Source organism: Bos indicus, chromosome 6, assembly GCF_029378745.1.
Source record: "Bos indicus isolate NIAB-ARS_2022 breed Sahiwal x Tharparkar chromosome 6, NIAB-ARS_B.indTharparkar_mat_pri_1.0, whole genome shotgun sequence".
NCBI lineage: Eukaryota > Metazoa > Chordata > Mammalia > Artiodactyla > Bovidae > Bos > Bos indicus.
Genome location: NC_091765.1, coordinates 95,528,799 through 95,553,133, shown reverse-complemented (window position 1 = coordinate 95,553,133; position 24,335 = coordinate 95,528,799). Strand labels below are relative to the sequence as shown.

Here is a 24,335-nt window from a genome sequence, read left to right as displayed (position 1 = left end):
GCCCTTGACTGGGGACACAGCAAATGCTTGTGCGGCAGCCGCTTGAGTTGCCTTTTCCCCAGTCCGTAGGACCTGGCAGGCACTCGGAGCGCAGGCACCTGCCTGGACTTCATGGCACCAGCCTACTCCAAGCCTGCATGACCCTATGACCTTGTTTCCCCCGCAGCTGTGTGTAGACATTTACGCCAATGGCTTCAGCCGGCAACCTCAGCTAGTTTGGCAGATGGGTGGGATTATGGAATTTTAGAAACTCTCATCCGAGAAAGTTGATACATCCAAACGCTTGAACATGCAACATTAAAACATTTCTCAGTTTGCCTTGGCTGAAGGCAAAACTAGCTTTGGGCACCCTTCCCCTACTGCTTCCCGCCCAAAAAACGTCTCCTAGGTAGATTGTTCAGCAAAACTGCCCAGCCCTAAAGTGTCTGCCACTCACACAGCTACCTGATCACCTGGGCATTAGCTCAGTCAAGGTTCAGTTTTCTTCCAGATTGAGTATTTAATTACCATACAAAAGAAAACACAGGAGAAGCTCCAAAGTGTCTACACATATCCTTTAAAAAAAAAAAAAAAAAGATTCTAGACTATGCTGCTGCTACTGCTGCTAAGTCGCTTCAGTTGTGTCAGACTCCGTGTGACACCACAGACAGCAGCCTTAGACTATGGAGAAGTCCTTTTCAAGAAGCAGTATTTACTTACTGTTTCTTTAGACTTGAGTTCACCTTTGACTACCCAACAGGTAATCTAGCCACCATAGTGAAAGGAAGATTCTGGAAGGATGGGATAGAAATGAAGGCACATTCAAGGTTTGTGTTTGTTATTGGGTTTTTGTTTTTAAAGTTAGGCCCCAGGCAACCTTGATTGGTTGACTTGGTGGTTGGTTGGCTTGTTTTTAAGAAACTTTTGCTCTAGGGATTCACTAGTGTTCTAGGCATGGATAATTTGGTCAGCCTCTTAAGGGTTGTGATGTAAGGATCTTTGAAATCCACCTTCTATTTGTTCCCAAATATCTTTCTGATTTCTTGCCATCAAATTTGCTCCAAACCAATCTTGCTTTTTTCTCTAGAAAGCCTTCTTTAGATTTAATTGGAGCCTGATTAGCCTGTTAGAAAAAACAACTCCCCAGTGCTAAAAGTACTTTAAAGATAGCAGAACCTGTCTCACTCATTGCACAGACAAGAAAAGCAAAATGCAGATAAAGTAATGATACCAACAATAATGATGCAAGTCCTACTAATCATGCAGAGCAGAAACAGAACAGGAATTTTGGACTGTTCTTCTCATCACATCTTGCTGGGGATTAGTGTTTCAGATAATCAGACTGTTGCTTAGGAAAACTGAGACCAGGTCTCAAAGAAATGTAGCACAAAAAGTACTTGGGTAATCTTAAGAAGTCAACCTGTTTTTTCACCCATCTCAGTGGTCACACTATGGATCCATCTCTGCCCTACCCCTAGTCTCTGTTTACCTAATTGTAACTTGCTATGTAGTCCCCTTAAGATAATGAAGTCTTTAAAATCCTTTTAGGGAAGGCCATTGAAGGTCTGCAATAAGACCTTGTACAAGTCTCCCATTTCAGAACTTTTCACAAATACTCTCCTTCTGACATAGGGGAGGGTTGGCAAGACATGAAGGAATTAAAAATGGGAAGGAACACCTCCTGTGATACATACACCAGTGTAGTATTGGTTACTAGAGCACCTGTAGAATGACCACTCTGAAGATGCCCATGGATTAAGTGCATGCTACCCTGAGACTTAAAGGACCATTTGGTTTTGATCTACTGATTTCTACATACCACATACACTTACATACATACACTATTTAAGAACTATCATCAATATATGAAGAGTACAGAGGGACTTTTCATAAGAGGAAGGGCAGGGAGAAGAGGAAATTTATTAGGTCTGTATTGTAATACTTCAGGGCTAGTTTTTTCCAGAGGCTGTGCAGCTCTTCAGAACTTTAGAGGGCCTTGCAATACATAGACTACCATGGTCATTTCACCTTAGTTTCTGGAGAAACTCTCCCAAGGGTCTCTTAATGACTAATGACAGAAAGCCAAAGGGTTCTAGAGCACAAGATACCCCTCCATGCAAGCATCACTAGTAAGAACCAAAAATGGGCTTTTCACCTGTTGTCCCTGATCCAGGTCTGAAAATCATTTGTCTTTGGCCACTTGTGAAGATGCTACTTATCCTACTGCTGAAAATGTTGACATCCCAGACACTGGTTAGCTTCATGGCAGGCATCTTAGTTTAAATGATTTGTGCTTTGATCAAGAAGTGCAACACTTTCCAGATAAAGATTTCCCAATAATCACCTTGTCTTCTCACTTTTAGGCTCAAAATTGGCTTAGAGTAAATAATACAAGTGGGGCAGGGTTTATCATTCCTCTCTTTTGCAGTTTCTTCTTTTCAGGGGCTCAATGAAAATACATGGTATCTACTCAGAGTATAATCCCATGGACAGAGGAACCAAGGGTTGGAAAGAGTCAGACACTACTAAGCAACTGAGCACGCACTCAAAAGTGTAGCCTTTAGCTACAAAAAACATTTTAAAACACTTTCCCAATAATTGCTTTGAGGAAAATAGTCATTTATTGTCAAAGCATCCAACATACCCAGATAATCTATAAAGTTTAATAAATCTTTCCAGGGATAAAAGAAACACATAACTATTCAGACTCCATTTCACTGGCACAAAATTACACTTTGTATTAAAAGAAAATACATATTTACATAATGATGACATTCTTCATTGAAGTCCATAATCATTTCATGATACATGCACTTCCCCCTGGAAACTTAAACTGAATGGTTACCTCCTTTTTATTTGTTTTGCTTATTTTTGTAAGAACACAAACTGTAATCAAGAAACGCAGGAAGCATCTCACCCTCCTCCTTTACTTTATATCTAAAATAAATTTTGCCCTTACATATAATTATTACATCTAAACCGTAAGTGCTTAATAATTTAAGTAGAAACGTATGACAAATGCATCAATATGTTGCAATATATGACATTTTTTAAAATGTACCTTTGTTTTTGGGAAAGTGAAAATGCGTGCATTCAAAAGAAAACCCTTCAAACAACCCACCCGATCAAAAATCCACCATCCTGTCTCGTGTGTGTGTGTGTGTGTGTGTGTGTGTGTGTGTGTGTGTGTGTGTGTGTGGTGTAGGTCACAGGTAAACATCTGGATGTAAGGGTTGCGGGAGACCACGTGTGTGTGCCTATGTGTGTGCGAGTGTCTCCGGGTGTGATGTTTTCGGTCACAAGGAGGTGGTGGATGTCCTCGCGTGTTTGTTCCTGCAGGTGGTTTGACTGTGCGTGCGCGCGAGCGGAAAGCGGAGGTCCTTTCCGTGTCAATTATGCGAGGTCATGTGCCTGGAGAGGTGGTGGCGCTCCCTGAAGGACTCGTTGCAAATGGGGCACTTGAGTTTCTCCTCCCGCCTCCGCTTCACCAAGGGCTCCATGGCGTACTCCTTTTTGTGATGCGACCTCATGTGGTACACTAGGTCGGAGGTCATGCGGAAGGAGGCATTGCACTTGGCGCACCAGTTCTGCGCGGGCAGACACAGCGAGGTGAACGAGGGCGGCAGCAGCGTGAGCGCCGACGGCAGCTGCAACTGCAGGGGCCCCGCAGCCGCCGCCGCTGCGGCCGCCGCAGCGGCGGAGCTCTTGGGCCAGAAGGCGGTGGCATAGAGGAACGGGCTCTGCTTGGGCAGCCCGCCGCCGCCGCCGCCGCCGTTCGGCAGGGCCCCGCAACCTCCGTTCAGCTCCGCCGCTCCCTGGAGCTTCACGGCCAGCGGGTCGGAGGCGGCGGGGTACAGTCTGGTGGGGCCCACCCCGTCGCCGGGGTGGCAAGGCTCGAGAGCGCCTAGCTTCTGGCCCAGCACCAGCGGGGACAGCTGCGAGAAGGAGCGCGCCGGCTGCGAGAAGGCGCTCTTGCGCTCGTCCGCCGCTGCGCCCTGGCCCCCGCCCGCCCCGCCCGCGCCGCCCCCAGCGCCCGCGCCGCCGCCTGGGCCGCCGCCGCCCGCACCGCCCAGCTGCGGCACCGAGGTGAAGGCGCTGCCCCGCGCCGGGCTGCCGCCCTCCAGCCGGCCTGGCAGCGCGCCCCCGGGCCGCGGGGCCAGCAGCTTCTCGGTGCTGGCCGGGGACGCGGCCACGGGCGTGGAGGAGGAGCCGCCGCCGCCCGCGTCCTGCTCCTCGGCGGCTGCGCCCCCGCCATCGGCGGCCGCCTCCTCCGGCCCCCCGGCCGCCCGGGCCGCCTTCTTCACCTCCACGAAGGCGCTGCGCTTCGCCTCTCCCGTCTCGGGACTGGGAGGCGCGAAGAGGCGGCCGTTCTCCTCCAGGCTGAAGTAGCTGCCCGAGTTGCGGTACTGCTGCGGCGTGCACACCAGGTCCTCCTTGGAGGCCGGCAGGGCCCGCTCGGCAAAGCGGCCCCGGCCCCCCACCAGGCCCGCGCCGCCGCCCTCGGTCGCCTCCTCCGGGAACTTCCTCTTCCCTTTGCCCATGCCCGCGGCGTTGCCGTCGGGACTCAGCTCCGCCTCCTGGTGGCCGCTGCCGCCGCCGAGGCTCCGCACCGGGGAGCAGCTGCTGGCGCCCCCGGAGTTCTCCAGCTCCCGCGCCAGGTTGTGAAAGTCCGTGGACGGCTTCGCGCCGCTGCCGCCACCAGCCGCCGGCGGGTTACCGCTCTCGGGGGAGGGGGCCGGGTAGTGGTGGACCGGACCGGCTTTGCAGAACTTCGGGCCGGGACCCAAGGGTGCCTCCTGCGACTGCTGTTGGTCCTTGCCACCGCCGCCGCCGCCTCCGTGATCCTTGGTACCCACGCTGCCGCCTTGCTCCTCTCGGGGGCTCAGATCAGCGCCGTGAAGTCTCTTGGGGCAGCGGAAGCGCAGATGCGCTACATAGGGGAACTCAAACTGGAAACGTTGGCTGCACTCCAGGCATGTGTAAGGGGACGACCCTGCTTAGTGAGCAAACAGCGCGCGCGCGCACACACACACACACACACACACACACACACACACACACACACGATTACTCAGCATCGTCTCTAGGCCAGTTTGCCATCACCCCCTCCACAAATCCTCTTTCACCTCTCAGGGTCTGAGTGCCTGAAAACAAGAACATCGGACAAGACCTAGTCTAACTTTCCCTCCAGATTTGAGGAGAGTGCAGGAATTAAGCCTAGCGTGTCCCGATTCATCCTCACCTAGCTGTCCCAGCTTCACCCCAGACTATATCTCAGAAGCTCTCTACAAGGAACCCCAAAGGAGGGAAGGCTCGCCCAGGCGCCAGAGTGACCCCAACGCTCCCCACCCTCCGCCCCTCTGCTAGCTAAGGGCCCGGACGCAGGTCTTGAGCCAACCTACCATTCATTTTGCTGTGGGATCTAGAGGGGCAGAGCAAGAGTAACTCGGTCAGTTCTTTCCCGTACCAAACTAGTAACTCCTCATCTTTGGCAATCCTGCGGAGAGAGCGGTAAAACAGCTGTCCGTTTTTTATATAGGCTTCAAGGTTCTGCTCTTCTTTATCTCTGGCTGATTGGACCAGACGCAGCCACATGAGACCTTCGGAGGAACCATTCGCCGCTGAAGTGTCTACCTACAGTTTAGAGAAAAGAAAGAATACAAGAAGGAAGGGAATGAGGGAGGGAGACTCTTGTGAGGGAATGAAGTCAAAGGAGCCAGGGCCATTTCCGCTGTTATTATTTCTCTAAGAATTATTATCTGAGATCAAGCTTCCAAAAACTTGACCCATCCTCATGTTTGCAGCTGGCAGGCAAGATAACATCCCTGGCAAGCTGCATTAATTATACAGATTATTTAAGTTGTCAGGCTTGTATGTGTGTGTGTGTGTGTTTTAGCCAAAGGGGTAGTGGGGTCTTAGTTGCCAGACTAGGGATCAAACCTGTGCCCCTGTTTTGAAAGGGCGGAGCCTTAACCACTGGACCACCAGAAAAGTCCTGTCTTTTTGTATATTGGATGAATACCAAATTAGCAAATTTTTTTTTACAATTCAAATTAGTGCTAAGCTCTTGAGAACTGATTTCTAGATTATCCCACATTGCAAAAGTATGTGGAATTTTGTCTGTTTTAGAAGTGAAAAGCAAACTTAGATTTTAGAAATTATTTTGTGACTTTTGCTCATCTTCCTTATTTTTGCTTAAACAACTAATGGTTCTTTGTAAAGAAAGAATAGGAAGTGACAGGACTTTGCACACTCAAACATATGGCTGGAATGATGTTGTATTGTCAAAACACCAACACTTTTATTTAAATACAAACTCTAGACACTAGCTAGCTTAACCAGAAAGAGTAATATTCCAGGGAACAGAAGGCCTCTGGGATTGGAAGGTGAATGCACCTAATATTTACAGAAAAGTACTTATAGGAAGCACTTAGCCTACAAATAGCCTCAATCCTAGTGAAATTTCCCACAGAGTTAAGGAAGTGGTGTTCATCTTCAGGAAAGCCCAGAATCCAGGCATTGATTTAGATACATCTGGCATTCAAAATCTAATTTTGTCACTTATTCCCAAAAATCAGTTGACAATACTCTGGAGTTTGATTTTCCTTTTCTAATTTCTGGTGTGTAAAATAGAATTGCATGTATCACTGCATTTTCTACATGTAGAACCTGTCTCAGCTTGTTATTCGAATGATTCTTAGTCTGTTTTTAAGAGGATATTACCCTCATATCCTACAGAACATAAACCAAGACTTACCCGGAAGATATAAGGGACCGTTCTCTTGTCTGTGGACTTGAGAGCTATGAAAGCTATGCTGTCGTACAGGGAAGTATGGCTCAGGACGCAGGGACCAAATATAGCATTCTCAGGGATGTCGCAGGTGGTGTAAACGCTGGTAAAAATATCTGTCAGACACTGCTGGACAGCCTTGGCATCTCCCTCCCAGATGCCTCGCTGGATGCCCGAATCCTCCATCACTGGAGACAGATACATAGGACAGATGAAGCGAATTTACATTCCTCCTTTTGCCTTCCTGAATCCAGGCAGAATGTTCTGACTACTAGACAGATTTTTCTTGAATTTGCTTGGTTTTTGCATTGATCTTATTTCAAAAATAAAGCCGATGGCAGATTAAATCTGGCATATGACAAAGATGCCAAGGAAGAGTCCTTTCTTTTCCTTTAAAAATGTAAAGAGAATTGTGATGGGGGAGCTCAGAGTGGACTGACTGCTAGAAAGAAAGACAAGTGGGGCTAGGAAAGAGGAAATGTTTTCTGACTTACCTTGGGGGAGGATTAGACAGGACTGGGGGGGGAGGGGGAGAGAAGTGGAGAACAAAAGGATTTTTTTTTGCTAGCCTATAGACTTTCTAGACGGAAAGAAACTTCTAACCTTTAGGGGAAAGCTCCTCTCCCTTACTCTTGTGTATTGAGTTGGGTGTCCGGGAGCTGGTTTTTATCTTATTTTTCTTCCAAAGAGGGGAGCAGCACTAGTGAGCAGGCAGAGACAGCGGAGCATGGCGAATGGATTTCAAGTGGAGTGTCAGGGCCACTGATTCCGTGTCAGCTAACCTTTCTCTGCAGCCTACAAGAGGGGACGTGTGTCTGCTCATTACCATAATCCAACACTGTCCCTCCGAGGCTTTAATTAAAAGCAGCAAGCAGAGGTAATTATTTTCTTCTCGACATGCTTATTTATGGATGAGGGTGAATCCCAGTTACCTTGTTATACAAGGGGGTGGGTAGAGTCGCATGTGCCTCATGAAGTGAGCAGGTACAGAGCAGGACTGAAGTGTCCCCTGTCTGAAATACTGCGTGTGTAATGACTGGTGAATGTTTGCTCCCCCAGATCGGACCTTGTCTGGGCAAGAGGGGGCAGCCCCGCTTGAGTAGACCTCAGTAGGCTCTCCAGCTGTTTAATCTGCAGCAATTCAGAAAGTAATGCCCCAGTGGTGGGCTCTCTTATTATTAAGCTGTCATAAAGACACATTTTCCTTCCTTTGCCATTGGACACCCACCCCCCCCACTACAAGACTTATCATCAAAAAAAAACACAAATCATATGTAAAATTTAAAGCAGCTTTGAACTAATTGCATTGTTCACTTTCGCTGACTGATTAGAAGATTCCTCCAAGTTGATTTTTCCTCAATAATGTTGCTATTGGCAGATATTTAAGTATATTTTGTACAGTTAGCAGGAAAGGGAAACCCAATTCTTTTCCTAAGAAGCTGTTCTTTCTGGAACAATATTGGTAATGTCCATTTTTATCTTAATGTCTATTAACCAGTTAATCTTGCAAATGTCATTAGAAGGTAGTGCTCCCCGCCCCCCCCCCCCCTTTTCCAGCTAACAGAGCAGGAAACTTTGGTCAGCCTCTTTTCCATTCATTCTGCTATCTCCTCCAAATATCAAGTATGGGCTGTATCTGCCAGAGAGGAATCAGAGAAAATATCCGTAAAGTAGAAACTCCCTTTATTATTCTACAGCATTTACCTCTGGGCATTTTACCCCACCCAAGGTAGCCTTTCTGATCTCCAATTGCACATTTAAATACATTTTTTGAAATCTCTCAGCATCTCTCAGAACCTCCTTTTCAACCGAATTCTATTCTCTCCTTTTCAGTTTCCTCAATTCAGCATTTTAGGCCCCAATTTTTCTCTTCCATTTAAAAGTCTCTTTCACACAAACGGCTCATTGTGCCAAGAGGTCGCCCCGTCACTTGGGGCAACAGCAGGGACGCAGTCATTAAAATGCAGTCCTACCTAACAATACGGTGAAAAGCTCCTCGCTACGCCGCGCTAATAGGGGTTCGCGTCGCCGTGGCGGCCGCCACGAGCCTCACGCCGCTCACAATAAGCGCTGGGCGAGAGCCTGGGCTCTGCCGCCCGCGCGCGGTCGCTTTCGCCGCCCAGCCTTTCGCAGCTCTGCATCCTCCGCTAGGCCCGGGTTCCCAGCCGCCCGGAGCATCTTCCCAGAGTCGGCCCAGCTTGCCGAAAGCCGTCGCTGCTGCCAGCCGCTCGCCCTCCCCCGTAGGCAGGCATTGTCTGGCGGCCGCGCGCGCCCCAGTCGCTGGCTTTTTCTTGGGCAAAGTGCTCTCCACCCGCCCCTCCCTTTGTATAACCCTGTTGGCAGTAGCAAGCCCCTCCACAATTATTTCCTCCCCCTCTTCTGGATAATGAGAAGACGGAGGACAGAATTCTCCACTCTACCCACCAAACCTGTCTTCCTCCCCCCGCCTCCCCCACCCTCATCAAGGCAAAGAGACTTACCAGGAATAAGGTCAGGATCAAACCGCCCCAATAAGGCCACCTGGAACCGGGAGATGCAGACGAGTGTTTCTTTTGCCTATTGTATCAGTGTATTTCCATGTCGAGAGGTGTTGGTGTTGCTGTCAAGTAGGCTCTGCCTAAAGGGAGGAGAGATGGAGAGACGCAGAGAGAGAAACCAGGGAGAGTAGGGAGAGGAGAGAGAAGAGAGAGTTGTACAGATGGGCCCGATGCAGTGACTGACTGGCACGCAGACACACACTTTTTGTTTGCTGCACATAATCTGCCCAATGACGCGTGACAGCCCACGTCCCCTCCCTTTAACTCTTTGCTGGGCTGGGCGCTCCCTCCGGCGGCGCCGCCTGCCTGGAAGCGGTCTCGCCGGCCTGCCCGCGCCCCGCGCAGCCCCTGAGCTCTTTCCCCATGTGGCAACGCCTCTCGGAGCTCGGCCCGGCTCAACTCCTCCGAAAGCCTGGGCCCTCTGGGACTGGTTGGGGGCGGTGATCAGCTTGGGGGTCGGAAAGGGAAGTACCAAAAAGACCTGGAGAGGGCCTTTTCCCGTTTCTCTTGGCACCTGGAGAACCCCTGGCAAACGGTTGTTCACTCAGAGCGAGCAAGGACCCCGCGCGCATTTCCCCGAGTCTGAGTTTTCTGGAGGGGAAGGGGGTTTGTGGATTAGCCCGTCCAGCCGCAGCTGATACGCGCAGCTAGTTGCCCAGGGGGTTGACAAACCCTCACCAGCGCTCTCCAGGAGCGCTCACACTACCAAGCCCTTAAGAGCAAGACTCAAAAAGGATGCGCTTTGGTGAAAACTTGGCTCAGTCCTTCCTTGAACACGGTGTTGGGTAAGAGGGATGGAGTAGAGACGCCGCCAGACCTCCGAAGGGGATTTACAGGGGTCTTTTGGGCCCAGTACACAAGTACCGGGCGGGAGAAGGGCTGAGGAGGAGACGGGTGGGAAAGAAAACCCAGATTGCGAGACGCAAGCTCTTCCTGCGCTTCCGCCCTCAGCCTGGCGCGTTCCGCCTAGTCCCCCATGGGGTCCCCTGCCAGGGGAGGCCGGTATTCTAAGACCCCCGGGGTTGGGGAAGGTGAATTAAAAGTAAAAATTATTACCGAGGTGGGCTCTGGAGAGCTTTTCACGTCCAGCAGGTGGTGGAAGAGTGGATGGAGTGGCCGAGACCGTCTCGGAAGCCTCGTTTGTGCGCTAAGCCACTTAGAGGCGCTGGCTTGCCCCTTTAGTGCAGCAGCTGATGCTAATGACTGGAAGTCTTTAACACCCTGAAAGTTGACTCCTTCTGCAGGATTCCGCCACACATTTTCGCTGGGGGGTCTCGGGGTTCTTTTTTGACATTCAACTCTCTCTGCTCCTAAGGGAAGAAAGACCTTTTGAGTGGTATAGACAGTCCTATTCCTTCAGCCCCACCCACACCACCACTACATTGAAGAGGGCAATCCATTAGCTTTAGGATAAATCGGACGAGTAGCCAGTTAAAGTGGCCAGGACTTGAGACAGCCTAGTTTGTATCCTGTGTTCAAACAAGGTAAGTGGATTGGGGGTTGGCGAAGAGCAGCTTAAAAGGAAAAGGTGTGTGCTTTGATACTCTGAGACCTCCCTCCGGAACCCAGTGAAGCAACCAGGCACGGAGCATCTTTACCCCTGGCTCCCACAGTACTAGGATGCCTGGAAAGAATTCTGCAGAGGAGAAATTAAAAAACAGTGCGAGGAATTTCCCACTGAGTTTTCCTGTCACCCCCGCTCCTCCCCTCTCTTTTCATCCAGCCCTGGCCAGCCGCGCTCCCTGCTCTCCCGCTCCCCGCCCCCCACACATAAATTCGGAACCCTTCTGATTAGACAGGGCCCATTGCCTAAGCTGACTTGAAGAAAGAAAAGTTGCAAAATCTCCATATACTAGGAAGTAAAGGGAGAATTCGCCCTTAATTTTCAGGTTAGTTATCAACTTTTCAAAGAAACCTCAAACTGCAGTTGCCTTCCATCTGAACGTATCTTTTCTCTTATACTTGTCCACACTTTAAAATAGTTTGGCTAAGGGCAACTCATGTAATGACCAAGGCTTAATGCTGAGAGTTTTCATATGTGTCTATATAAAAATCTGCAAAGTTATAAGCCAAAGTCACCATTTGGCTTATAACTGGATGCTCCACTCATTATTCCCCTCATCTCATTCACACACACACACACACACACACACACACACACACAAGCATCTCTCATCACTTGTTTAAAGAAAGGGTGATGGGATTAGAAGTGTCAAAAGAATTATCTCAAACATCTGAAAAATAACTTGCAGTGTTTTAGAATTCACTTAAGTGAATTCAGAGAAGGAAGAAGGTGTAAACAACAGCAAATTAAGATAAAGAAGTAGCCATAAGAGAGTTGTGGTCCCTAAGAAACTACAGCAAAAATGTGTGTGGGGGGCAGGGGGAGGTGGCAAGGGATGGGGAATGGGGGTGGGGGAGTGCAGTGTTTTCAAACTTAATTCCCAAACTGTAGAACAAAACACTCCTCAGGGCCTTCTTTTACTGTTTTTGTTTGTTTTTTAAGAGAATAGGAAGTTTGCTTTTCCCAGGAAAAGTCATCCGTCCATGCAAACCGCTTTAAAAAAAATCTTACATATTGTAAGTATAAAAAGATCTACCCCAGAATAAAAGCATTCTGGAAAACCTTAGAATCTAAATGGCAGAAAGCATTTTTCTTTTCCCTGGCCTTTCCTTTCTTAAATATCAAGGGCATTTGGACTATGTCTTCTTTGAGGTACTGAAACCTAGACTCCAATCTGTATAAAATAATAAATGTTTTTGGCACTGAAATTGGGGGTGAGGGAGCTTGGCTTTCCAAATGTCAGGCTAGAAAATAACTAAGATTCTACACATCAAAGAGGAGAGAGATGTATTGAGAATCAGCTATCTGATTCTCTCAATCTCACTTATCTTGCCCCCTAATTAGATTTCCCCTACTGATTTTACATAAAAGTCCCCAAATTTTAAAAAAATTCCTACATTTTATGAATCCAACCAACTGTTTGTCTTATGTATTAGATGGATCACACAACAACAACAAACCCCACAAATATAGTAAGAGTAAGTTTCAAATTCCTACTTTGAGGGTTTTCTAGTATTTTAACTAAAGCATATTTTGTTAGGTAGTATAAGTGACCTAAGTGAAAACTGTTAATTGGAGGTAAAGAAAATCTACAACTTACTTTAATTTCTCTAGAAATCTATGGGCTAAAATGGTGCATAAACCACTTTGAAATCATCCTGAATTATTACTTATTGGAATTCACTGATACTAAATGAAGGGTTGAGGCATTTATTCAGCCTCAAACAGTACTATAAAAATATATCTCGGTCAATACTTTTTATCTAATTCACATGGAACAATGGGTTTATGCATATATTCAGAGCTCTCTTCCTTCGGATTTTATTTCCAATTAACTTATTAGAGGGATGGCAGTAAGAGTGAGGGTATTTGCCTTGCCCCACTTTAACAAGGCTTCTTGGAGTTATGGCAGAAAATACATGTGTAGACAACTGCAGTATTGTTTTGGAAGAGAAGGCTGGAGAGAGGTTGATGAATGATTCCTGAGATGGTGCCTTTTATGACCTAAGTGAGAGGGTGGAGAAAGGGTAAGAAAGGAAATCTGATACTTGAGAGTGTTACAATGGAAATGTCCTTTTTCCTCCCAGGGTAGAGAAAGAGGGCCTCAAATATCTCAACTTGTGTGATAGGAGGCAGGTAAAGTCTCCAAGAATAACTCACTCAGAAGGATTATTACTTTATAAGAATGAAACATTATTTTTCTTTCTCTCTCCCTTTCCAAGTCCTGGCTCATCTCCCTCCAATCATATCTCCAAATCACTACACCAGCAAAGACTTAGTTTGAAATATATAGGTATATAATATTATATATTTTCACACTGGAAGACAAGATGATGCCAAAGAAGCAGATAGATGGTGGAGACTTTTTCCTAAACATATTAGTTTCCTACAGGGAGGTATCTGGAAGGAGCTATGGGGAGATTGGGGGAGACAGATTAAGAAATTTCATGGAGGGGTACTGCACTGCCCTAGCCTTACCAAGGAGGATAAAGAACTTTCTAAGGGATAAGTTAGAGGCAAGAAGAGGCAATTGGCTGAACTGGATAAAGGTTTACAGGAATGGGGAGGGGGCACTTTACTTTATATAAATATTCATGGCAAAATCAGTCTGGGTCTGTTCCTCACCAAGGGTTACAGCAGATTCAATAGGTTATAAATGAATTAATGTTTCCTAGGCTCATTCTAGGACAGCCAGAGACTCAAAGGATGGATAATTTTGTAGCCTGTGAAGAGGGACTCCAGCTTCCAACTGCAGGGATCATTACTCCTCACTCACATTTTTCTCTCTTTGGCTCTTCCTCTTTCTCAATAGATGGTAACTGTTCTTAATCCTGTTGCTACAACTGCAATCATCATTATAGCTGTAAAACCTTCTCTCTGAGGGATCTCAAGTTCCATTTGCCCTTCCTTCTGTTGGAGTTCAGCTTAGAGCTAGATAGCCTTTGTGCAATTCACTTTCTCTCCTGGATCTAAATCGTAGTCAGCTGGCTTAAGGGCTTCTGAAAATGACTTCCAGCAGAGCAAGGAAACTGTGGTGATCCTGAAGGCAACCACTAAATGAATGGAATGCCTCATGCTCACCTGTGTGAATGTAACCCGTGAACCAGATCTACTATCCAGTATCCTGGCCCCCTGCATTCTCCCAGATTTTATACCCCTCCCAGGTGACTATCTAGAGATCTAGCAAGGAATATTCCGTCTAATCCTCAGGCTACAAAGTCCTCCCCAGAATCATACATACAGTCCTTGAATATACCTTAGTAGATGGAGTAGGGTTGTTGTTTACCTACTAAGTAGTGTCAGACTCTTTTGCAACTCCATGGACTGTAGCCACTCACCAGATTCCTCTGTCCATGGGATTTTCCAGGCAAGAATACTGGAGTGGGTGGCCATTTCCTTCTCCAAGGTGGAGTAGGGTAAGAGGAAGAAAATGTAGACAGGGCCATAGTCAGCCCCTCCTTATCCTCTGGGTCAGGGTTTCCAGACAGATAGGGGACCAAGGGGTGTCCAGCAGTCTCAGGTTGGAGGGATCATCAGATTTTGAGAAGACTGACTCTAGGCCTTAGGAATGCCACCAAGTTGAGAGGCTCTACATCAAATTTCTTTACACAGCCAAGACAAGGGAATTATCCCAGTACTCAGCACCTGACTTCTACCTCTTTTCCCCTTTATTTTAGGCTTCCCAGGTGGTACAGTTGGTAAAGAATCCACCTTACCAATGCAGGAGCCTCAAGAGACAAGACTCCAGTTTGACTCCTAGGTTAAAAGAGATGCTTACTGAAATAGTGGGTTCATACTAGGCAGATTTGACTCCCTGGCACCTGATCACAGCTAACCTTTGAGCAGCATATAGCATTCCTCTCCTGGGAAGGGGGTCTTGTCAGAATGCATGCACACCCAGGACTTTCTAGCTAAGAATCTGTCCATGGCATACTTTTCTGAAGCCTGAGGAGACATCTGATTTTCTCTAACAAAAAGGGAGGCAAAAAAGAAGAAGAATGAAAAGGATAGGGGCAATAGATATCCATCACTCACCACAACAGGGACGACTCACATTACTTTGTTAGAGCCTTGGAAATAGTTTGATTTTTTCACAAACTATGTCCTCATACACAAACTGCTTCCCTGGTCATCTTGCAAATTGGATTGTTTGAGTGAAAATTATCTTTCATGATTTCAAATGAGTTGCATGTATTTCATAATTTAATCTGGGGGTATTAATCTAGCACCACAGGGGGAATGTCTCCCAAAATAGTAGATGGAAGGCCTAGAGCTTTTTTCATCAGCACTAAAAAATGATCAGTGTAGGTCACAAACAATAGTAATATCATCACTACTATAGGCAATATTGCATGTACATTACAAAGTGGCAAAAATGATAGGCAGGGGGACTGAAACTTGTATTTGTTCTCTTGTATAATACTTTCTTACTGAAAAGCCAACTTCCACATTGATTTGCTAGTCTTCTGGTGATGTAATATAAAGGTAACCAAGATATAATTCATAATGTCCTCTAAAGTTTTAAAGAAAACCCATACTTTAAAAATAAATACTATCCAGAATTGTGAAAAAAAATTCACAAATTCCTGAGAAGAATAAATACACTGAATTTAAAGACCTGAATGTTGAGTTTCCTGAAGACCTATAATCCAATTCTGTCTGAACAATTTTATACCTGATCAGACATGGTCATGTATATGTGGGGGGGGGGGGCGGGTGGGGGGGCGAGGGGAAAGGAGAGATTTTTCTTGGCTGCATGTCTACAAAGTAGTCACTTCTTGTTGCATGTTTTCATGTAAGATGGTTTTGAGAAAATATGTGACATCATACAGGAAAGCAATTGCTCCCAGAGAAGCAAAACAATAGAGTTCTGAAGAATGTGTTTTATATATATCACTCAAGTATCTTGTGTATGTAATCAGGTGCCTCACAGTGTTATCTACATTCTAGAGTCAGTTTACCTGACTGACATACTAGGAAGTTTCCAAGGAGCTTCTGAACTTGTGAAAATGTCCTGGCGAAAGTCAATGCTCTGAGAGTGCAGCCAGTTCCATTTCTTATCTGGGGGACTGAATTAGTTTTTCTATCCCTAAAGCCACTCACAGCTGAGTTAGACCAGACATTTGGGCCTCAAGGCTAGGCAGGGAAATGTTTGCTAGCCTAAGACAATTCTTGATTATCTGGATTCCCCGCAGCAGTCTGCAGGTCTCAGTAAAGGGGGACAGAGCTATGAGTGCAGAGAAAGCCGAATGACAGAGATGAACTTGGTGGGCTAAGGAGGTCTCCTCACTATGGACCCAAAGAGAGCCTTACCCGGACAGTACACAGAGGGCAGACAACACTCCCATCACATTTGGAGTGACACTGGCCAGAACCAGACAAGCTTTCAGTGGAGGGTTACTCTTTCAGAAGCAGCGCTAGCAAGCCGGCCACATTGAGCAAGAAGAAGACACGCAGCGCTCCCAGTGCGGGGACAGACACGCCCCGGCCTAAGGTGGGAGGAAGTGCAGTTAAGCCCCCTCCCCTCCAAGTGTTCTGCGTCCTCCAGTCTCCTACCGCCTCCCTGGAATTAGCGCCAACTCTGGCCTCCTGCTAAGCGCCTAGTTTTCCTGTGGTAAGGCTTCTGGAGCGCTGGGCTTTTGGGTACCGCAGCTCCCCCCACCCCCCACAGGCCCCTCTGGGCGGTCCTCACACGGCGCCCCCATCCCCTTTTTCAGATCTTTTACTAGCTGAGCTGCCCGTGACCTTTCCCAGCCTTGGATTTTCTCCTCGGGCGAACTAAGGCTGGCCAGAGCTGCCTCCGGGGTCGCGGGGAGGACTCAGTGAGGAAACCAGGGCGAGCGCGCTTTGGAAAGCCAGTTGCTGAGCAGATGGTAAGGGATTACTTCCAAGAGCCGGAGTTAGTTTCATTTCAGCCTTGGCCGTCCCAGAGAGGTCTCAATGCCTTCATAAAGGAACGTTCTTTTCAGACGTCTAGAGAACTGACCCGAGAAGGGCCACCAACAACTCAAGTTTAGGCCACGACTCTATCAGAGCAACTATCTACTTCTGTTCAAATCCTGACCCCTGACGCGTGGCAGGAATTTAACCCGTCCGTTTTTTAGGCCTTCTTCTGTGAACCAAGGGTAATAAAGACAGCTCTTTTTATGACGTTACTGTGAGGGCTGAGTTGATATTTAGCAAGCGCAGAGAAAAATGCCTAACACACATTAAACACCTATTTCAGTGCTGGCTACTCTTACTGATAGTAACACTGCCTTGGCTTCCCTTTCAGAAAATTTAAGAATTGTACTGTGCCCCCGCTTTCAAAGCCACTCAGTGAAGGCTGAGGATTTCTCGATGTTTCTAACAGGAAGGAAGTCCTGGAGGATAAAGTAAGAAGGTATGAGGGATGTGTCCAGGTGTTCAGGGATCCCCAAGGGCCCAAACACAGACTTTACGGTAGAACGAGCGGTTTTTCGGCCAGGATCCTGGGAGATTGGACTTCTATCCCTCATTCCGGCCTGAGTCTTTTCTTTAGACCTGGCAGCGTCGCACGTTGGAAACGCGGGCAAATCCGGGCAGCGCGACCCCGTGGGGTGATGGGCTTGGGAACTCAGCGCTGACCGACTCAAGTGCCCTGGCCAGAATGCCAGAGCCGGGTGGGGCAGAAGAACCTGAAGCCCCGGCCGCCGGCCCCGACCGGGACTCAGGGCCTGGGAGCCGCGCGGCCCTTTCTCTTCCACAAAGGGCTGAGGCGCAACCGTGGGGCTCAGGAGCAGGTGGCCCTGAGACCGGGTGGGCATTCCTGGACCTCCCCTACACACGCTAGCGTTCATAGCTGCCGGAGCTGCACTACAGCCGGGCCTCAGCCACGTGGTCGCACCCTGGCCCCGCCCCCGACGTCCACACGCGGTCTGCGCGGGGCCTTGTGGGCTGCACGGCGCCCCCTAGTCCCAGGCCAGGGCTTGGGGCAAAGCCTCCTTGCCCCGGTCACTGCTGCTTTCGGGCCTCTGCAGTCGCAGTGCCTTTGCCCCAGGCCTACAGTCTCATGAACCCTCCTGCTTGGGCAGGGACAGGTAACAGAGGTCAGTGTGGGCTCTTTCTTCTGAAGGGTCCTGGAACCATTGGACCAAAATTTGGGATCCTAAACACTTAGATTTGAACCCCGAGCCTGCAGTCTACTACCTGTGTGTCTTTGAGCACACACTTAACCTCTCTGAGGTCTAATTTCCTTGTTTGGAAAATAGCAGAAACACCATTGGTCTCAGAGTCACCATGACTATTGTAAAAGCAAGCCTGGGTTCAGAACCCAGCTGGCCCAGTTGCTTGGGTTAGCTTCTCTGTTCTCCTGTTTCCTGTGAAGGAAGGGGATCTGTGAACTAGGGTTGATAATCCTTAACTCAAAGGGTTGTAAGAATTAAAGGTGATAAGCCTGTTGGGGGCATTTAGTCTAGCACATGGTAAGAGCCTAAACAGTTAATTATTTAAAGCATCTCAGTGTCTGCCACTTTGAAATGCTGGGTAAATACAGTTTTTTAATCTTAGTTCTCCTAATCTTTTTATCCTCTTCAGAGAGGAACAATGTAAAGGTGCATGTGGCCATGTTGGGTGGTAGTGCACACCACGGGGAAGAGGCAGCTTGTGGCAGTAAATTAGGTGACACTTCTGAAAGCTACATGCCTTTCCTTCTGGCTCTTCCTCTTTAGTTTCTAGGGACAAAGTAAAAGAATAGGAAAGGCAGGGAAAAGGAACTTAGAACATGGAAGATGCTCAACAAATGTGTCTTGAGTAGAGAATGGCATTTTGAATATTGAGACAAAGGGTCTTTGGGAATGGAATAGGAGACCCAGAATTGGGGTTGGCCTCCATCTCTCTGCACCTGGCTGCCAGTAGGCATGTTAAGAGCGTTTCTGTGTGACATTCTGTTTTTGGCTTCTGGGAGGGGAAGATACTGGGGTGAAATATCTTAGGGGTGAATGAGGCCTTTAATGGAGGGATGGGATCTATATATTCTCCAAAGCTTGAAAATTCAATTTAGAGTCCAGGAGCTTACATTCATAGGTATCCCTTAGTCGTCTTTAAGGCTCAGACCCTTTCAGACACCTATATCATCATATGCTTTATCACTTGCCTCATCCTCTCAATACCAGGGTCCTCTGATTTTTCAGATGGGAACACTGATATGTTTTTTTGTTCTCCATAGATAATAGGATAATGGAGGATAATGCTGTACCAGGAACTAACAATCCATCGGGGGAAACATGGCCCCAAACAGCATTCAAGTCCATACCCTTCTGCTTTATTCTTAAGGGCAGAAAATACTGATGCAGCAACAGCAATCTAAGGTATTTCATAAACTTCTCTTCCTCTGCTCTCCTCTAAGACCTTGACTAAAAAGCATTGGAATAGAAAGGAGAGTGAAATGAAATAAAACCATATCCTCAGTGTTTCACTGCCCACCCCCCCACCCCCCCACCCCATTCCAGGGCAAAGGCAACAACTGGTGAGAAGGAGCTGCAACTTAGAAAAGATTTATTTTTCCTGGCCATAAATCTCATCCTCTTGTTCCTCTGCCCAACGAAGCATGCTAAAGTCCTTTTCCATAAAGTATTCAGTATTAGAGCCACAAAGCTCCCCCAATCAGTAGCCATCTGCTTCTACCATAACTGCTGCTCCCGAAGCAGGGAGAGCAGCAGCAGAGAAAGGGCACCACTGTTAGGCTGCTGGACAAATGAGGAGACTGAATAGCTTTGGTTTGCCTTGTGTATCTGTATCTATAGAGACAGGAGAAGAAAGGCGGCATTATATTGATACAACAATTGTAAAACAAAACACGGAAGAGGCATCTAAAGGGCAATATCGCATGCATCAGGGGTCTCCAGATAAAAGGGGAACTAACAGATTTATAGAAACCTTTAATTGGTTTTCAATTGAAAGCTAAAGAGGCTGGGACGAAGCTATGAAGAGTGGCAAAGTGCCCCCCTTCAGCCGTCTGGGAGGCGTGATCGATTTCGCGGAGGGCGAAAAGAAGAATCCGAAACCCGCCGGGCGCCTGGGAGAGGGCCGGGAACAGCTCCACGTGAGGAGCTTTGCTCTGGGGCCAGGGAGTGACTGATTTGATCTTAACAGAATCTCTCAATCTCTTTCTCTCTCTCCTTCCCTTGCTTCTTCCCTTCCTCCCACCCTCTTTCAGACCAGTAGGCAAATGGAGAGGGAAGGAAAGGATGCAAGAGTAAATCTAAGTTTCCATCTCCGGAAGAAATAGACCCCAACCTGAAAACACCAAATTCTGCCGCTAAAAAGGAGGCGTCTTTGGAAGAAATAGGGAGTCCCGCCCTCACCCTATCCCAGTCTTGTCCTCTCTCCCTCTCTAGACCCAAACAGGAAAAACTAAACATCACTGGCGACTGTGCACTCGGGAGAAGTCTTTGCTCGCGCCCACTGGGCAGGTTTCCGAGCGGGTCTCTCCTATCTGCAGGCACCGCGCGCCTTCGCTTAACCCCTTCCTGTCCGACCGGCGCCATAGCCACCCCCGCCCCGAAACCGCCTCCGCGGACGGTGCCCACCCACACAGCAGTCCCAGACGTCCGTCCGTCGGCTCCTGAGGCTAATTTATTGGCCCGACCCTCCATTATCTTTTTCGATTTCCTAATTAATCAAAGATAAAAAGCAATGGTGCAAATTACGATTATGAGGGAACTAGAAGACGGTTTTGAATAAAACGGGAGACGGGAAACGTGATTGATTGAACGACAGAAGGGTGGAGAGGGAAATCTCAAGTGTGAGGAACAGGCCTCAGGGGCTGAAACCTTGACCCCCTCCGTCTAGCGAGCTGACCCCCTCTGCCTGCCCTAGCGCCGTTGCCACGGGTCAGCCCCAGAGGAGGTCATTTGTGTCCGAAGGCTTCGGAGGAAGGAGAACTGGATTTCCTCTGGGCTCCAACCTCCCCGGGCGCCTGCCGCCTACCTCACTCGACCTTCCCCACACCGGCCCACTCCGCAACCGCCCCTACAGGAATTTCAGGGCTCCGGGCCGGCGATCCCACTCTACGGCAGGAGCACCTCCGGACTGACATGCACCCCCATTATTGCGATGCTGTGTCGCGTCGCCAGTCTCTCACGGTTTTCTCTCTGTCTTTGGTTATTCCTCTGGCGAAGCGAGGCCAACTATTCGTGAAATTGCAGGAAAACAAGTCTAGTAGGTCAGAGATTGCATTTGCTCGTGTAAGGGATTAATAGAGCCCCTGTCTGATGCTGCCTTGCAGAATTACGTTCGGGATTAAAAGGCAGACACGGCGCGGGCACACATTTTGCATTTTCTGGTGGTTGTGATTAATATTTCCGAGGGGATTTGTACCGGGAGCTTACGGGACGCACTCTCGGGGGTCTAATGCCAGACGGTCCCGCGCAGGGACCGGCAGGGGGCCTGTGGGCACGCGCGCAAGCCCTGGGGGAATTAGAGGGGACGCCAGGCGCCGAGACCTTTTAGCGCCTTCCCCCCCTCTACCCTGATACCGGCACAATTTCTATGGAAGACCGCAGGGAGGACTGTCCGGGGAGGCGGACTTTAAAGTCTTATCGGGCTTTCTATACGGGAAAATGCCCTCGAAGGGTCCTGACTCTAGGGTGCGAGAAAAGGGCTCAGTGCCAGGCCGCTGAACTTCACACATTCGTCCAGTAAAGAGAATTCCGAAGTCCGTGTTCAGGGGAAGCACTGCTCCTAAACGCATCACTCCCCTCCCCAAGTGAGTCAACGGACCCAGGTCAGGAAGAGGGTGATCTCAACCCTTTCGAACCGCCATTCTCAGAGCTGCTTTCGGAGGGCCCACCAGGATGCACCTGCGGAGGGGAGCTAGCGCCTAGGCACTAAATACACCCCCCTTCCCATCGCCCCAGGAGGCGGACAAACCCTGACCGCGCGGGTGAAGGGACCGGGAAAGGAGAGGAAAGGTCCAGGATGCGCAGGCGGGGAGAAGGAAGGGAACCTGGCAAGCGAGAAGGGGGGGAAAAAAGGCAAATAGGAAGCGAGAGAGAAGAGTGGAGAAAAGCGAGGAAGCGGGTGGTCGCAGTTGGTGGGCATTACCGCTCTCCGGCAGAAGGGGGCACCTCTCGGGCCGGGACAGCCTTCCACAAGGGCCGGGGCGGGACGTCCGGGCGGAATCCGCCCTCGGGCAGGGGCTCCGGGGTGCTGGGCGCCCCCTCCTGGCGGCTGCGCGGCGCTCACCTCCGCGGTCCCGCGGGTGCTGGGGTCCCGCGCCGGCTCGGCCCGCGGCGCCGGGGACCGGGAGGTGGTGCGGCGGAGGGAAGTCGGGAGACGGAGGTGGTGTGAGGGTGCCAGGGTGGCGGGCAGGCTCCCTCCCCTCCCGCGCTCTACCCCGCGCGCTCCTCACCTGGGGCCTGCGGGGCTCCTTCCCCGCGGGCACAGCTCCGGCGCGCCCCTCGGCGGCCCGGCTCCTACCCCAAGCCTAGCCGGCGGAGGAACCCGCCCTCCTCGCCGAGCAGTCGCCGTCTCCGCAGCCGCAGCAGCTGGGAGGGAGGGAGAGACCGGCGGCTGCTGCCGGGCGGCGTCTGGGGGCCGCGAGCCGAGCGCGAGGAGCCGCCATCTGGAGCCTCGGCTGCGGGCGGGGGTGCGGGTGCCAGGGAAGGGGCCGGGCGACTGGGCCCGGGGCGCGCGGGGGGCTGGGGTCCGAGCGGCGTGGGAGCGGAGGCCTGGGGGTGTGATGGGAAATGTGCGGGAGGGGTCTGGCCCCTGGGAAGGGGGAGCAGAGGCCTGCCCCCTTTCGAGCCCCCCTTGAATCCCGGGGCAGTCCCGACCCGGAGTTCTAGCGAACGAGCGAGGCACCCGCGTGGCAGTCCCTCCTCCTCGCGGGGTGGAGAGCTGAGGGGGGGAGGGCGGTGTGGGGACCAAAACACTCTTACACGCTCACACACCCGCTGCCCATCAGAAGTGGTTTTCTCATTTCCCTTTCCTCCCACCTTGTCCATCCCACTCCAGGAAACAGTCCCTTCCACACGGCGTGGATTTTTGGACACCTCCACATCACTCCAGAGAACTTTTTCAGCCAGAACGTGGGACAGACACTGACAAGATACCATCCTTGGGGATAAATACCATCTAGTTTCCGGTGGACGGTGGAAAAGGAAGGGGGTGGTGGTGGGGGGGGGAGTGCATTCTTGCACTTTTAGCGTAGGTTGGATGGGGGCACGGAGGATAGGGAATGTCATTTCTCCCCTCTCCTTTTTTTTTTTTTTTTTGTATTTCAACTTCAATGTTTTTATATTTTTAACTTAAAAAATTCTCTGTCCTAAATTTGGATGGGGGCGGGGAGAAGAAACTCAAGGAAGAAGAAAGGCGACGAATGCGGGAGAGAGCCAACGAACTCCAGCCCTCCAGTTTCCGGGCTGTCTCTGAGGGAGATGCCCTCAGCCATAGGTTTTAGCTCAGTGCAGGGGGAACTGATTGGGTGTATGGGTGGTGGCGGGAAGTCCGGATTAAAAAAAAAAAAAAAAAAGCCATGCTCACTCCCACCCCAAGGCATTAAAAGACACTCCCTCCCCCAGCTGTCTCGTGTCCGGCAGAATGGCATTATGTAAAAGATCTGGCATGTCACCCAGTGGCACATCTGGTAGGTGTAGATGACATTCATTAGCACAGGGCTTCTACTCCGCAGCATGCCAAAGCCCTGACAGAGATGCCCGCTGCCAATCATTCATTCGCTGCCAATCCCAGAGCGAGGCCGGGCGGGATGGCTCCCTTCCACCCTGGCACAAGGACTGGAGGAAACAATGTGCTGAGATACGAAGAGATGAAAGCGGGGCTGAGGATGCAAGGCACCCAACAGATGTATCCCGTGAGGAGATAACGGGGCGAAGAGTCATTTAGCAACCAAGCATATGCAGGGTCTCAGGAGGGAGGCTTGGGCAGGGGTCTGCCTGCCTAGGGATGCGCTGAGGGAGGAGCAGGGGAAGCCCTTCAAAACCTCAAAGTTGGAGCTGCTTCTCTAAAAATACACGAAGATCAACCCCCTCCCACATTACCTGTAAGACCACTGTCTCTCTCCTCCCCTCTCTCTTTCTCTCTCCCCTTACCCCTGCCCCACCCTGTATGTACCTCTGTGTCCCTAACTAGCTCTGAAAAGATGCACTTCTCTGCCCTCTTCAGGCTTTCTGGTCACCGATATAAGGAACACCTTCCTGTTCTTAAGGTTCCACCGCATTCTTTGCCTTGTAATTTGAGGAGGAAGGGAGTCTGTCAGGCTACCTTTACTGCATTTGAAAAAGTAAAGTGTGTTTGGGGATTAAGTGTTGCATACATTAACAACTTAAGTGAAAAAAAGGGAAATGTTTCAATTTCTAGCCTTTCAAAGGGCATAGAGATGAACAAGGGAAAGCAAGGGGATTTTTAAAACAGCAAGGGATGGATAAATGTAAAATGCAGGATAGAAGTTTCCTCTGAGGGTTTTTTTTTTTCTTCTTAGGCTGGG

At 49.5% G+C, this 24,335-nt stretch overlaps 1 protein-coding gene across 3 annotated transcripts; it reads right to left on the bottom strand.

Moving 5' to 3' along the window:
* Positions 1 to 2,577: 2,577 nt before the first annotated feature.
* PRDM8 (PR/SET domain 8) lies at positions 2,578 to 22,726 on the bottom strand. 3 transcript variants are annotated; one of them, XM_070791648.1, is made up of 6 exons: positions 22,242 to 22,726; positions 10,363 to 10,616; positions 9,250 to 9,386; positions 6,737 to 6,957; positions 5,382 to 5,613; positions 2,578 to 4,975 (listed from the first exon to the last, which is right to left on the bottom strand). In XM_070791648.1, exons 4-6 carry the CDS (start codon positions 6,953 to 6,955, stop codon positions 3,369 to 3,371), a joined length of 2,058 nt encoding a protein of 685 aa, XP_070647749.1. In that variant the 5' UTR covers positions 6,956 to 6,957; positions 9,250 to 9,386; positions 10,363 to 10,616; positions 22,242 to 22,726; the 3' UTR covers positions 2,578 to 3,368. The 3 variants fall into 3 exon arrangements, with proteins under 3 accessions (XP_070647749.1, XP_070647751.1, XP_070647750.1); XM_070791650.1 differs by having other exon boundaries at positions 2,578 to 4,972; positions 22,242 to 22,724; XM_070791649.1 differs by lacking the exon at positions 22,242 to 22,726 and adding an exon at positions 21,935 to 22,006.
* Between the last annotated feature and the right edge of the window lie 1,609 nt (positions 22,727 to 24,335).